We start from the raw sequence: 14,191 nt of genomic DNA, 5'->3' as shown, positions 1-14,191 counted from the left end.
TGCACATTTACACAACTTCTTTGGCATCATCGCAGTCACTTAGAAGGATGCTCTGATATGAGCAGATTTTCTGCAGTGACAAGAAACACACTTGAGTATTTTTCTCTCTCTGTTTCACAGCTCTTGTCGACCAGCCACTGGCAGAAGTCACCATTCCTTCAGCTAAGCAATGCTGCTTTCCAAAATCCTTTGGCAAAATCTCCTAGAGATTTGTTTTTCTGCTCCTTCCTAATTTAGAAACAGTCCTCAAAGGAAAAAAAAAAAAAACTGACAAATCGATGTGAGAAGAAACTAACTCTGATTTAATGCTGCATTTCTTTCATGGAAAGTTTCAGAGTTTATCATCGACAACCAGTAAAAGTGGACAAGATCATTTTGGGGAAAAAGGTAAACAAAAATGGGTATATCCAAGATCAGATTTTTTTTTTTTTATTCAAGAAGCAACATGTGACACAAAGTCAAGATTTTATTAAAATCATTTGTAAGTTGACATAAAATCTCGGTGGTGAAGGAAAACCGTTAATAAAGCAAAAATAATGAGTTATGTGAATAAACAGAAGGGTGAACAGTGTTAACTGGCATTTAAATGATTACATGATTTTAATTATTCTTTTCATAATAAGCAACTCTGTGAACATCTATTCAAGGAGCTGAAAGCTGTGCCTCATATGGAATTTGCAGCTGAATTAAGCCTTCGTTTCCTGCCTTTGGCAATTTCAAGGAAACAAATGGAAATGGTTTGAAGAACTTATAAAAAAATCTACCACCCACCAAAAGAATTTAAAAGGTAAGGTGGTAAGCACTAGAAAGAGAAAAAACCAAAACAAACACACACACAGTATTCATTTGTGAGACAGAAAAAGAGAGAACAGAAGTAATAACGAGAGAAGCAACCAGAAGTCCAGCCCATGCCAACCCCTTATTTGTTCTTGGCTGTCAGGGGTTTCCGGCTGATCTTTTTCGATTTGTCATTATTTTTCTTCGGCGGTTCAGGGTTTGCCTGCATGTGTCTGCCGTAGAGGCTGAAAAGAGAGAGGAGGGGACACCGTGAGATCTACCTCGTGAACACAAGATATGCTTCTACTGGCAGAGTTTTCATCAACAGGTTCATCTCCAGGAATATTCAGGAAGGCAAAGAACACCACAAGGTCATTTCTGTTTTCTCTGGGTCATATGCTGGATTTAAGAATTATAAACTGTCTTACACACACACACACACACACACACACACACACACACACACACACACACACACACTCTCTCTCTCTCCCCACCGTGCCATGAAGTCCAATTCTGGACAATCTCTTGGAATCCTACACTCCCTGGGCTAAGTGTGAAACCAGCAAAGGAAGAGAGACCCAGGACCAGGGGAACCATGACGCTCAGCCTGGCCGATCCGGACTGAAGCTCCACGGGCCACGAGTGTGGACGTCGACAGTGACAGAAATTGGGCCCAACTGAAAAGATGGAGTGTCCACTTAGTGCAAAGTGAACAGCATGCCGGCCCGAGAGCCCCAGGGCCGGATGATGTGACAGAGAGCGATGGTGTCCGAGCCCTCGCGAGCTGCTCACCCGTGATGGATGGCGCTGGGATGGCGGCCACCCATCAATGCCATGTTAATAAGTACCGCTGATTAAATGTTGACAAAGTAGCCTACAATCACGGCCATGGCATCCATCGCAGAGCGGAGTTAGCTCCGCGGCTGAGGGGATGGAACCCAGCAGCAGGTAGTAATTAATCGGTAATTTAGGAGTAACTCTGATTAAACGAAATTAAAAGCCACCCTAAGATAAATACAGCTCAACCTTAACTCCCCTTATTGATGTAACTGTGTCGCTGAGAGAGGCAGGTGGGTGTCTCAGTGCTTCCCGAGGGAAGGCAATGCCTGACCCCACTTGGTGCAATTGCCTTACGCTAACTGAACAGGGCGAACACAAAGACTGACCTTCCTGTACAAGGTGTCCCGTGTTCTAGGATCCATGCAGGGAATCGACACCCTCTCCTGCACTGGGCATACACTGATGCTCTTGATGTCACTGACGCTGTGGTTGACAGGCCGAGGGAGGGACCCGGGCTTGGAGCTGTCCAGTTGACTGGACGCTTAGGGAAAGCTGGACACTGGGTTTTGACAGGTCAGACGCAGTCTATCTTCTCCAGAGGCTTCCAAGCACCTCCTCAGAAGCAGTTAACAAGCAGGATCTACCAACAGTGGTCATGAAGATGGGTTTCTGCTCCCAAGGAGTTTAGAACACAGAATGTGGCAGCAGACAGAGCTACAAGATGAAGAATGTTAAGTCCAGCCAGGTGCTGGGAGCGTTCTCTGGGTAAAGGGGAGGGTGAAGGAGGTACCACGTGTCCTGGATGGGTAATATCAGCGCTTGCAAGTCAGCGTTCAAGTTCTGTAGAAGTTCCCTTAGAGGACTGGTGGCTAATCGAACGGACAGGCAGGCCCAGTCCTCCCCAGCACCCCTGACCAGAAACATCTTCCCCCCCAAGAGGACCTGCCATCCAGGAAAACGGATCTTCAAACCAACACGGGCCCCCCTGCCCTAGACTTTAAAAAGAGCGGCTGGTTCCCTTCAAAGTCTATGCCCTGGACACCTGGGGTTCCTGGATCCAGGGAAAGAAACATTGGTTTAGGCAGAAAGGGAGGTTCAGCCAGTCCGGCTTTACCACTGGTGCCACTCCAACCCCCAAGGATGTCCCTGTCCTAATGCCCCCGGAACTCGTTATTGTCACCTTACAGGGCAAAGGGGGCTCTGCAGAGGCGAGGCTAAGGATCTGGAGATAGGACGATGACCTTGCATTACGTGGGGGGCTCTAACCTGTGCACCCCTTCCCCTGCCCCTCCAGTATGTCTCCCAGAGACGCCCGACAGGGAGAGGAAACCCTGAGCCAAAGCAGAGCTGGCCCTTACATTCCTCACCTTTATCACACACTCCCTGAGACAAGCTTACCCTCTCATAGCGTCTGCCCGTCTCCTCCTCCTAGGATGCCGCTTTCCCCAAGAGCAGGGGCTGAGCGCTCCAGTGGGATATGCCCCGAGCTCCTCCCACCTGGCCCGAAGCCAAGGTCTGACTACTCTGTTCTGTGCATTCACACAGGCACCTATGGTCTCAGCATCTGCTTCCACTGTACCGCTTTCTTACAGCTTCACGTGTCTCTCCTCTATTTTCCAAACTTTTATCCCCGTAAAGGAAAGAAGTACACACATTTTTACTCTCAGACAGCATCAAATGTTAAGGATTACAAAAATCTGCAGAAATACAACTCCCTCGCTCATGCATTTAGAAACCCGGCAAGACTCAGGTGCGGGGAAAGTGGTATCAAAAGAAATAAAGGGGTCAGAGGAGGGAGAAGAGATGAAAGACTTGATGCAGGCCTGCTGGGGACCACATCCTGAACACGCAGGTGTGGAAGGCTTCCCAGAAAGGGTGGCAGTGTCGCGGGGCCCTGACGGTGGTAATCCAGCAAAGTCATTTCAGGAGGAGGTGCAAAAGCTGCTCGGGACTCAGCAAGGCTCCTCTTTTCAGGAAGGAACTGGAATGTTCCAACGTTTCAACGCCTGCCTTTTCGGACTCAGACCCCACTGTGTGCCTGGCCTTCCTGGGGCTACACAGCAAGTCACTTGCTACAAAGGGCCGGACGGGAGATAGCAGTCCTGAACTTGATGCTTAAAATCTTCATTTTGCCACTTTACGAGCCGTTCGTTCTGGGCAAATGATTAGCAAGCCTCACCCCACCGTGCCTCAGTTTCTTCATCTGTTAAAAAATGATGCGTTTTTCTCACAGGGTGGCCATGGTGGTGAAATGAGCCCGGCACCAGGACAGGACTATTGGACGTGGCCCGCAAGGGCCTGTGGAAAAACAAGACTGATGTGGGGTTATAGTCAGAGTGATTAAAAAAAGATAATTATATGATTACTTTACTTCTCTAGGCCTTTTTCCTCTGAAAAAGAATATGGTATTTTTTTAATCGACGCCAAATCCCCAAGCATCTCTGGAAGAAAGGTTTGAATCCTCTTTGAAGAAGGCAACTAAGGCAGAGCTAAATGCATTGCCCCACTTCCTCTGTGAATCACCAGCAAAGCCGGTATGACTCTGCCCTGCGCCGCGGGATGCCTTCCCTCCTCCAGCTGTGTGGCCAGATGAGAGCCGGCACTTTACTGTCATCTGTAGATTGGATACATGAGAGCGGCCATTCCCACCTGGAGACGTGGCTCTGGCAGAGCAGTAAGGACAAGCATCTCAGGGTCCCCAGTCTTGGGTTCCGCCAGCTATTAGCCATGGGGCCTCCAGGCAATTAAGTAAGTGTAGTAGGTAGAATAATGCCCCCCCCCAAATGTCCACATCCTAATCCCTGAAACCTGTGAATTTGTTACCTTATATTGCAAAAGGGACTTTGCAGAGCTTGTTAAGTTAAGGATCTTGCGATGGAGAGATTATCCTGGATTATCTGGGTGGGCCCAAAGTAATCCCAAGGGTCCTTTTAAGAGGGGGGCTGGAGGGCCAGAGTCAGAGATCTGAACATGCTCAGCTGCCGGCTTTGACGTGGAGAAAGGATTGCAGGCAGACTCCAGACCCCAGGGAGGCAAGGAAACGCGTTCTCCCCTGGAGCCTCTGGAAGGGCAAAACCCTGCTGACACCTAAATTTCGGGCTTCGACACCCGAAACTGTAAGATAGTACACTGGTTATGGTTTTGGCCACTAATATCATGGTAATTTGTTATCACAACATTGTTAATTGGCTATACTCCAATATAAAATAAAAAGTTAAAAAAAAAAAACAGGGCTTCCCTGGTGGCGCAGTGGTTGAGAATCTGCCTGCCAATGCAGGGGACACGGGTTCAAGCCCTGGTCTGGGAAGATCCCACATGCCGCGGAGCAACTAGGCCCGTGAGCCACAGCTACTGAGCCTGCACGTCTGGAGCCCGTGCTCCGCAACAAGAGAGGCCGCGATAGAGAGAGGCCCGCGCACCGCGATGAGGAGTGGCCCCCACTTGCCGCAACTAGAGAAAGCCCTCGCACAGAAACGAAGACCCAACACAGCCATAAATAAATAAATAAATAAATAAATAAAAATTAAAAAAAAAAAAAGAATTTGGTCAACAACATTTAATTTGGTCACAACCTTTCTTTAAAAAAAAAACAAAAACAAAAACGATCACAGTCATTTGTTAACAGTAGCAATAGGGAACCGATACAGTAAGTGATCCTGTCTGGGGCTGTCTGTGAGGATTTTGCTTAATTTCAGCAGGAAGAAAAAAAAAAAATTCTGGGGTAATAATTCACTGAAAAGAAGGAAAAGTTAAAAACTAAGTTGCAGAAAGGGCACAGAGGAGTGTCCCCAAGGAAAAATGGGTGCTGTTTCCACTAGAGGGAGAGGAAACGGGCAGGCCAACTGTCCCCTCTGCCACAATGAGACAGGAAGGGACTGGTTCTCTCCATACTCTGAAGCTAACAGTCATGGCCCATGTTTGAGATGTACCCAGGATTTAATTCATAGAGGTGACAGGGAGGAGACGGAGAGGTCTGTGCCTTTGAAAGAATTTTGTTACATGCAGCTGTGTGCAGGGCCACACGGGGAAGCACGAGGGCTGGTTAGGAGGCAGAGGAGCTCAGGAGAGAGCAAAGCCCAGAGCCTTTATGGTGGTTGCACAAAAAGGAAGGAGTGAGGCAGGGTACGAGTGAGTTTAGAAGTGAACGATTTGATTAAAATTTCAGAGCCCAGGGCTAAAGAAGTGATCTCTAGTTATCCAGTACCTGGGTCTGGGTCATGGGGAATAGTGGCTTGGTGCACGTGAGTTAGAGAAAAGAGGTGTTGAGGATAGGGGTTTGGGGTTGGTTGGCTTGGATACAAAAGATGCGCTAACAGAGGCGTTGTTTGCTCCTCTAGGAATGAGCGAGCTTGGGAGTCTCCCCGGCCAGCAAGACCCCCAAGGTGCCAAAGCATCATAAAATACAGAGGGTGAAAAACAGGATAGATCAATACAGCCCACAGCCTTCAGGATGGATTTCCGTCCCTTTGATCGCCCCATACTCTCCTCTCATGACGTACCTTCCACCTCTTCGACCTTGGAAGAGTCCCAACTACCCTTCAGACCGTGGCACAAGGTGCTTCCTGGATGGTACGTCCCCTCAGTGCTCTGCTCAGATAGTACCCGTCCCGCCCTACAGGAGCCCTGGCATCCTGCATGGGGGATTCTGGAGAACAGTCCTGGGGCTCCACTCGCCTCTGCATTCCTGCACGCTGTTTGCCCCAAAGGACATGTGACATTGAGAAGGTGACTACCTTCTGCCACAGTCTGACGTCCTCATCTGCAAAATGATGAAAACTGCTACCTTGCAGGGCTTGTGGAGGGAGATGAATCAGACGTGGACAAGGTCCTGTGTGTACAGGCTCAGAGCAGGTGTCCCAGAGCAGCAGCTGCTGCCTTTGGCCTCTCACGAAGGCCCACGACTCCGGCTAAGCTGGCCAGTTCCTCCTGCTTCTCAGACCCCGGCTCTGCGCATGCACAGAGCACAGCCGGGAATTCGACTTTGCCCTCATGAGCCTGTGGGGAGATCCTTTCTTGGGGAGGTTTCTGGCGGGCACTGAAATCTGACCATGCCGGCTTGAGAGCATTGACAGAGGAACCTGGCTCACGGTCACTGATGGGCCGCAGCCGCTGGAGGGTCAAGGGCTCAACTCAGCATATGGAGGGAACCTGTGGCACAGGGTCTTGGAAAATCTTCCGTCCCCTGAAATCTGAGGTCTATAGAGGATAATCGGGAGATGTTCAAGGAGGGGAGAAAAACGAACAGAGAACCATCTAAAGTGACAGGACAGGATCAATTATGCTCACGAGTCTGAAGAACAGGCTTCTGTTGCTGAAGAGACTCCTGCAAGGTGAGATGCCTGCGGACGCCGGGTGCCGTGGGCGATGAAAGAGGCAGCGTCACTCCGCTCACAAGGGCTCTCGTTCTGGTCCCTGTGGGAGCGGGCCCCGCCCTGAGCCGCCATCTGCAGAATCCCAGCCAAAGACCAGCTCTGGAGAAATCATCATGAAACGATGCCATCCATGGACAGCAGAGGTCACCAGACTGGTCACTTGAGAGGCGTCTTGTCAAAGCTGCCTGCGCACTGGCCCCCTGAAGCTCCACACAACTCAACACTCCTGCCTGGTGACATCTAAGATAGCACAGCAAACAATTCCAGCCCACCAGAATCAGAGTAAATTTCTCAACAAACACTATATTGAGTAGTATGATAGGTATGCTTTTCTATTATTGATAGGTGCATTTTATTTAATACGGGCATCTTCATATTGGGGAAAAAAAAAATCCATTTGAGTCTTACTGTTTCTGTCGGATCCAAGGGTCTCTTGCAGAGCTTCACACCGCTTCATGCCTGCAGTGATGAAGACCACTGGGGACCATGTCTTTCCTTCTTGAAAAATCTCCTCCCTTGGCTCCAATGGACTATCTTGGTTCTTATTCTTTCTCCAAACAATTCTGCAGCCCTTGTGTTTTTGCTTTTAGCTCTCTCTATCCTCTTCCCTAGAAAGAGCATCTGATTTTGTAGCTTCAGTGATCATCGCTGAATAGGAGCCCTCCAAGTCACCACCATCTTCAACCCCTGCTATGCCTAATTCCCACCTGGACATTTAGCTATTATACCCAACCAAATGCATACAACAGTTGCCTACCCCAGTTCCTCAGGTCTGCCCCTCTGAAGTCTCCAGACCTCCAGGATCAAAAAGATGAAGTCATTTTGGCACCTGCCTCTTTTCTCAGTCACCCCATTAATCAAGTTTGATTGAAGTGCTCTCTACCATAGACATTCTCAGCCTGGGGCCAGGGTAGGATCTGAAGCTCCAAGCAAAGCCGTATGTGCATTTTTCAGCAGAAAGCGAACACAGCTTTCATCAGCTTCTCAAAACGTTTGTGACTCAGTGGATTAACAAGCTGCTTTACAGTACTTGCTCTTATTTCCATCATCTTGTGATTTTATTCATTCTCTTTTTCTTCTACCCTAAAACAGGCCTATACCACATGGCCATTAGATTATTATAACAGGTCCCTTCTTGGTCTCCTTTTTTTTTTTTTTTTTTCCGGCCGCGCCGTGCGGATTGTGGGATTGTGGGATCTCACTTCCCCAACCAGGGATCGAATGCCGGGCCCCCGCAGTGAAAGTGCCAAGTCCCAACCACTGGACTGCCAGGGAATTCCCTCTTCTTGGTCTCCTTGATACCGATTCCTTCCTTCCTCCAATGCGTCCTACACATGACTGACGGAATTCTCTCTCCTCGGTTTATGCATGGAAAACAGCATCCGCTACCCACTGGATCAGACAGCAGCCACAGACGTGCCATGTAACGCCTAACTAACCCACCTTCATCTCTCTCTGTTCGCCCACGGACCGAGTACAGAAAGGCTGGTCTGGAGGAAGGCCACGTGGAGTGTAGGAAAGGTGGGTGGAGTGTGAGTTTTGCCACCTACTAGCTAAGTAACCTCAGAGTCCCATATCTTTCCAGAACCTCTGTTATCTTCACTGGAAAACGGGAATATCTGTATACTGTCTACCTTGCAGGTGATCTGCGAAATGTTTTAACACTAAATCAATCTAAGGCCTGGGATCAGTCTTTCCTGTCAGCCAGGATCCCTCCGGTCTCGGTGTTTTGCTGCTCTGTGTTGCTACTGCCTGGAACACCTAGCCTCCACCCTTTCTGTAGCTCAGATCTCAGCCTCATCTTTGGGCTTTTCACAGCTTTCTCTGCCCTGCCGCCCGCCCCGGTCCAATTTCTGCCTTCACAAAATACTAGGGGGTTTATTGGGATTTCATCATTAAGTCCTTCATAAGACACAAAGTGACTTCTGCTCTTGGCTGTTATTTCCAAGTACCAGTAGAGCCCCTGGATCAGGACACGTGGTGAATGTGGTCACCATGCAATCAGCATTCACTGTCACAACAATCCAAGGAAGTTGGATTTATTTTATTATCGTATTATCTTTTCAAATGAGGGGACTGAGGCTTAGCAAAAGGTCTGGATCAAACCCAGGCAACAACTCCGAAGTTCAAACTCTTTAGGCGCTAAGTCATCTTGTCTCCCATCTTTCTGGATTTCTCAGTTTTGTCCTCTTAATCAGCCTACCATTTTCCTGAGGGCGGGGACTTGCGGACTTCACTTCTTTTGTATTCTACATACTCAAGGCAACTGCTGGAAACACATTGTGTGCTATGTAAATATTATGTTTCAGAATGCCAGGTATATGAGAGGTACAATATGCTGTTCTTAAGTCATTTGCTCATGTCATATGCCTCCCTCCTGTTGTTTTGGGTGTTTCCATGGAAAGTCCTTATACAGACCAAGAAAAGAACCAATTTGAAAAATCTAAGTATATGGCCGGTGACAATAATGGAGAGAAATCATTTTGTGTCTAATCTGTAATCTTACGGTAGGATGCTAAATTTAAAATCTCCTCAAATAAATCTGTGGACAAAGTGTGAAGCCTAGATTATTAATAAGCATTTGCAGTACCTTTATTTATCCCATCTAGCAGCTTCTGAGGGGCTGGTGACAGAACCTTAGCACATAAATTGCTGAGTCTTAAAGAAAAAAAAAAAAATGAACAGTTACCATATTCCCATGAGCAGTCTCATTAATTCAAAAGGCAATGATTTTTTGAGATCAAACCTCCAGGAGGTGGTTCCATGAAATTCACTAACACCAGGATGTGTCTTTTACATTCGCCTCCATTATAACCCTCACCGCTCTCTGTCCCCAACACACAGTGTAAAAAGAAATTATCAACATACATGTGGTAAACAGCATCTGTAGAGACAGCCCAAAGGAATCTGTAGCTGGCTTAGGACAGATATTAAGCTATACAAAAAATACGAAATGTAAGGCGGATTTAAAAAATACCCCATACATTCTAGACTCGCTCTCTGCCCCACGGAGGGGAGAAATGAGGATTCTGGCAAAGCAAAACTAACAATCTCATGCACAAAAGATGCTCATTAAACTTCATCATCCTGTCTACTCTAATGATGCTTTTACTTAATAAAAATTCCCCAAGCAGTTGCAAGGATATTAGGCAAGGTCTTTGGTTATGTATCAGAGGTCTGAGCTGTCACCAGCAAGCATGCAGTTCAGGGGGTATGCTCCCTGGGGAAGGAGCAAATACAGCTTTCACAGAATACATGCAGAGAAAAATCAATAACTGCAACTTGCTTCCCTGCTTAAGCATTTAAGAGAATAGGTAATCCTTTTAAATTAAACTGCAAAGTGCTAAATGTTGCAATTTACAGAATAAATTAAAAAGCAAAGGAAACAAGACGAAGGGCATTGGTAAGTTTTCTAAACAAGCTACTTCCTTAACAGACTTCAGACATGGAGTACTGGGGAATATTTTTTATGAAAAGAATTATTTTGGGATATAGTATGTGGAGATTGAAAAAGAGACACCCAACCGTGTATGTGTCTATGTGTTTGTAATATACACACAGATATACAAACCTACTTATAGATACAAGGAAGGGAGAAAATATTTCTATATGTGCATTTAATCCCTCCAAAAAGTATTCCTAAGAAAACACAACGATTAAAATTCACTAACTTGAATCTGGCTCTCACAAGCTAAACAGTAATTATCTAATAGATTCGTTAATCTGGACAGCTGGATGTTAATACTGTAAAATCACAAATTATTGCTTCTGTCCATATCACACAACCCACTTTAAATTTCATATCCTGCCAATAGGGACTTGGCTGGAGAGATAGGACAGTCAGGGCGAGAGTGAAGCATCACCCAAAAACCTGAATTTAAAGGCAGTAAGGGGCTTCCCTGGTGGCGCAGTGGTTGAGAATCTGCCTGCCAATGCAGGGGACACGGGTTCGAGCCCTGGTCTGGGAAGATCCCACATGCCACGGAGCGACTGGGCCCGTGAGCCACAATTGCTGAGCCTGCGCGTCTGGAGCCTGTGCTCCGCAACAAGAGAGGCCGCGATGGTGAGAGGCCCGCGCACCGCGATGTAGAGTGGCCCCCGCTCGCCGCAACTAGAGAAAGCCCTCGCACAGAAACGAAGACCCAACACAGCCATAAATACATAAATAAATAAATAAAATATTTAAAGGCAGTAAGATTGCCCTCTAGGTGTTAAATGATAACATCAACACGAAATGAACCAAAGCAGAAACATGGGAAGTTACCCCAAATAACGCCAGCACAACTCAGGCCAGCAAGACGTGGTTGGAAGCCAGCCAAGGCTATTAACACAGCTGGAGACCCTGTCCTTCAGAAGAGTGGTGGTTTTGCCCAGCGACTCAAACAGTGGGGTAGATGCCAGCAGCGGGCACCTATGCACTCCCCGGAGAAAGGCGGTGAGGACCCAGCCGGGAGTTCTGTGGGTGCCCTGATAGGACTATGTCTCTAAGTGGAAGCAGAGGAAATAAACGTGGCGCCGCCACAACCCTTCAAAGGCTGACCCGCTCCTGCATGGTCCAGCTGCTGGCCAGTTCTCCCCGCTCTTCAGCCACTGCCCTCCATGTTCCCAACCTCCAGCACATGGGCAAACAAATCAGGCCCCTGCCCACTTCTGAGGTTTGTACTTGCTATTCCCTCTGCCCGAACGTTCTTCTCCAGGTCTCCCTGAGACAGGCAGGCACTCTTCCTATCCCCATTTCACAGGTGAGGGAATGGACACAGAGAGCTTCAATACCTTGGATGTGAAGGGCTATGCCCTCCCAACTTTGGTGTCAGAACAACTCAGTCTCAAACCTCTCCCTTTACTCTGGGTGCAGAGACTGGTTCATACGTGAGCCTGTAGCCAACCTGCGCCAACCAGAGAAAGACCTAGGCCCTCAGTGCACACAGTTGGGAAGAAAAGTCCTTTCTTTTCTGTTTGAGTTGAATTGGGAGCCCAGATCTGCTGCCAGCCCTGGTGACCTCTGTGAAGAGAGCCTGCCTGGGAGACAAGCCAGCAGACAAAGCAGAACTGAAAGGTGGAGAGAAATGGAGTCCAGTGACATTGAGCCCTTGATCATGCCATGCCTGAAGTCTACTGTACTGCTGGATTATTAGCAGTATAAAATAAATAATCTCCATTCCTCTTACGCTTCGTGTTTCTTGCAATCCAAGGAATGCTGAGTCCTGACTGACGCATCACTCTGGTCTACTTCAAATGTGAGTTCCTAACAGAGGTCTTTTTTGCCCACATTCTCTCTCTTTAACCACATGCACTTCCTTCACACCCACAGTCACAATATAATTATCTTGATTACTTGCTGATTGCCACCTCCCTGAATGGAAGACTGACTCCGAGAGAGCAGGAACCTTGTCTGTCTTCTTGAGTATCCTCTCCGACCGGTATGCCATGGGCACATGGTGAACGTTTGTTGACTGACTGAATGAAAGCACACATCACTGTACTTACTAGGATGTACTGAAATATCCAACTACGCAAGTATCCTCCCAGCTGGATCATTAGCGCCTGTGAAGCAGGGACTGTCTTCATCCTTCTGTTCCTCCGGGGCCTGCCACACACGAGTCACCTAATAAACATTTACTGGCGGACTGAAAGAGTGTCTTAGCCAAGGGACATGTCCTGACTCATTCCTCAATTCCATACTCATCAAGCGATGACAGACATGCTTCCCATTCAGAACTGTCCCCTGGAAAAAAATGTGCTGTGAAGGCCAAGGCAAGTCTTCTACTCTTTAGGGGCAGTTATCCTCTGTTACAAAATTCTGGTCCCTGCATCAGTTTCTTATGTGTTTTCCCCAGTTTCTGCAGGGTTTTTGAGGCTGAAAGGGTGAGGGTGAGAGTAAATGCATCACGGTGCCATTGTGTGAAGCCGCTTGGGGGCTCACTCCATTTGCCTCTTGTGGAGATTCTCTTTCCAAGTACTGTGTGACCAGGGGTTTCCACTGAACTCCTTTACAGCACAGTGGGTTTTACTGAATATTAACCGTCGTTTGATATTAGTAATGACTAGCTGAATACAGGAATAGCTTATGAGAGAGAATTAAGTTAAAAGGAACATTATAAAAACACTGGGGTTTTCTTCCTTTCCTTTGGACAAATCAAAAATCAGAATGGATTTTTATTATCATGGAAAGACAGGTGTTTTCCTGGCCACACGTGGTTCCTTGAGGAAAGGCTCGGTGCTAACGACCTTTGAAGTGATTAAGCTAGTGATCATAATAGCCAAACTCAGGTAGCACACCCTATACAGCAGCATTTCCACAGGAAGCTTCCGTGGTGTTTTCTGTATTTGCTCATTTAAGTCTGAACGGAAGACCCCATGTAGGGGGGCACATCTGTCCTGTGGTTCCAGATATAAACGATGCTACAAATACAGAGCCAGTGTCACGGAACTGGAACACTAGTGTCTCAAGAGGGAAGCCTCTTCTTTGTCTTTCTTTTGTTTTTCAGACGCGGACAGACGGTAAAAGCATATCTAGAGGTATTATTACCCGTCCTCCTCCTCTTCCTCTTTGTGGCTATTAATTTGGACTCCCTGCTCCTGGGGCCGTCTTCCCCTCTCAGTTTCTCTCAGCCCAGGTGACTGGATGATGTGACCACGGCAGGTGACTTCATGGTCAGGTCGATGGAAAGCGAGACAGCTCTTTAAGTGCTAGCCTACAGATTCCAGAGTGCGTGGCACATAACACTGAATTAGGATGCAGAAGGCTTTGGAATTAATCCAGCGACTGGGTAATCTGTGTTTCCCGAGACGGACAATGGGGCATTTGGCCTTAAACAGAGGTGGTAACCAGCTGGCACGTAGGCTGCCACCCACCCCCGACCTCGCACACTGACTGGGCATTCAATCAGAAGGCACCAGCACCCATTTAGATCAAATACTGTGAGCAATGGCTTCAACCCGGTCACAGTTGGGCATCTGAATGGAACCTGCACGTTTTACATACGAAAACTTGTATAGCACTTTGCTTAAATGAACTCATTTACCCTTAAGCAAAATCATGTTAAATGAAACCTCACATCTCCAAGGTTCCTCCTATGTTCGGGTTAGATTACAGCATGCCGCCTGAGATTCTAGGCAGCACCGTATTACTTGCCTCTCGCCCCTGTCCATGGATTTTCTGTGAGGTTAAGTTCTACTTCCACAGCAAAGAGATTTCAAAAAAAATAACCTCAGGGATCAAAAGCAGAAAACATCCACCTGCCCACAGGTGGACGCGT

General features: G+C 47.5%; 1 protein-coding gene across 2 annotated transcripts in view; it reads right to left on the bottom strand.

The window, feature by feature from the left end:
- Positions 1 to 407: 407 nt before the first annotated feature.
- The window catches only part of RSU1 (Ras suppressor protein 1), a 195,916-nt gene continuing 182,132 nt past the window's right edge, over positions 408 to 14,191 (bottom strand). The window contains exon 9 of one of the 2 annotated variants that reach the window (XM_036843196.1): positions 408 to 1,022. In XM_036843196.1, coding sequence (XP_036699091.1) covers positions 920 to 1,022 — 103 coding nt within the window. In that variant the 3' untranslated portion in view covers positions 408 to 919. The remainder of the gene's footprint in view (positions 1,023 to 14,191) is intronic. The other variant, XM_036843197.1, reaches the window with a different exon arrangement.

Source organism: Balaenoptera musculus, chromosome 2 (genome assembly GCF_009873245.2).
Source record: "Balaenoptera musculus isolate JJ_BM4_2016_0621 chromosome 2, mBalMus1.pri.v3, whole genome shotgun sequence".
NCBI lineage: Eukaryota > Metazoa > Chordata > Mammalia > Artiodactyla > Balaenopteridae > Balaenoptera > Balaenoptera musculus.
The sequence above is the reverse complement of the archived record's forward strand: the minus strand, read 5'-3'. Positions and strand labels throughout refer to the sequence as shown.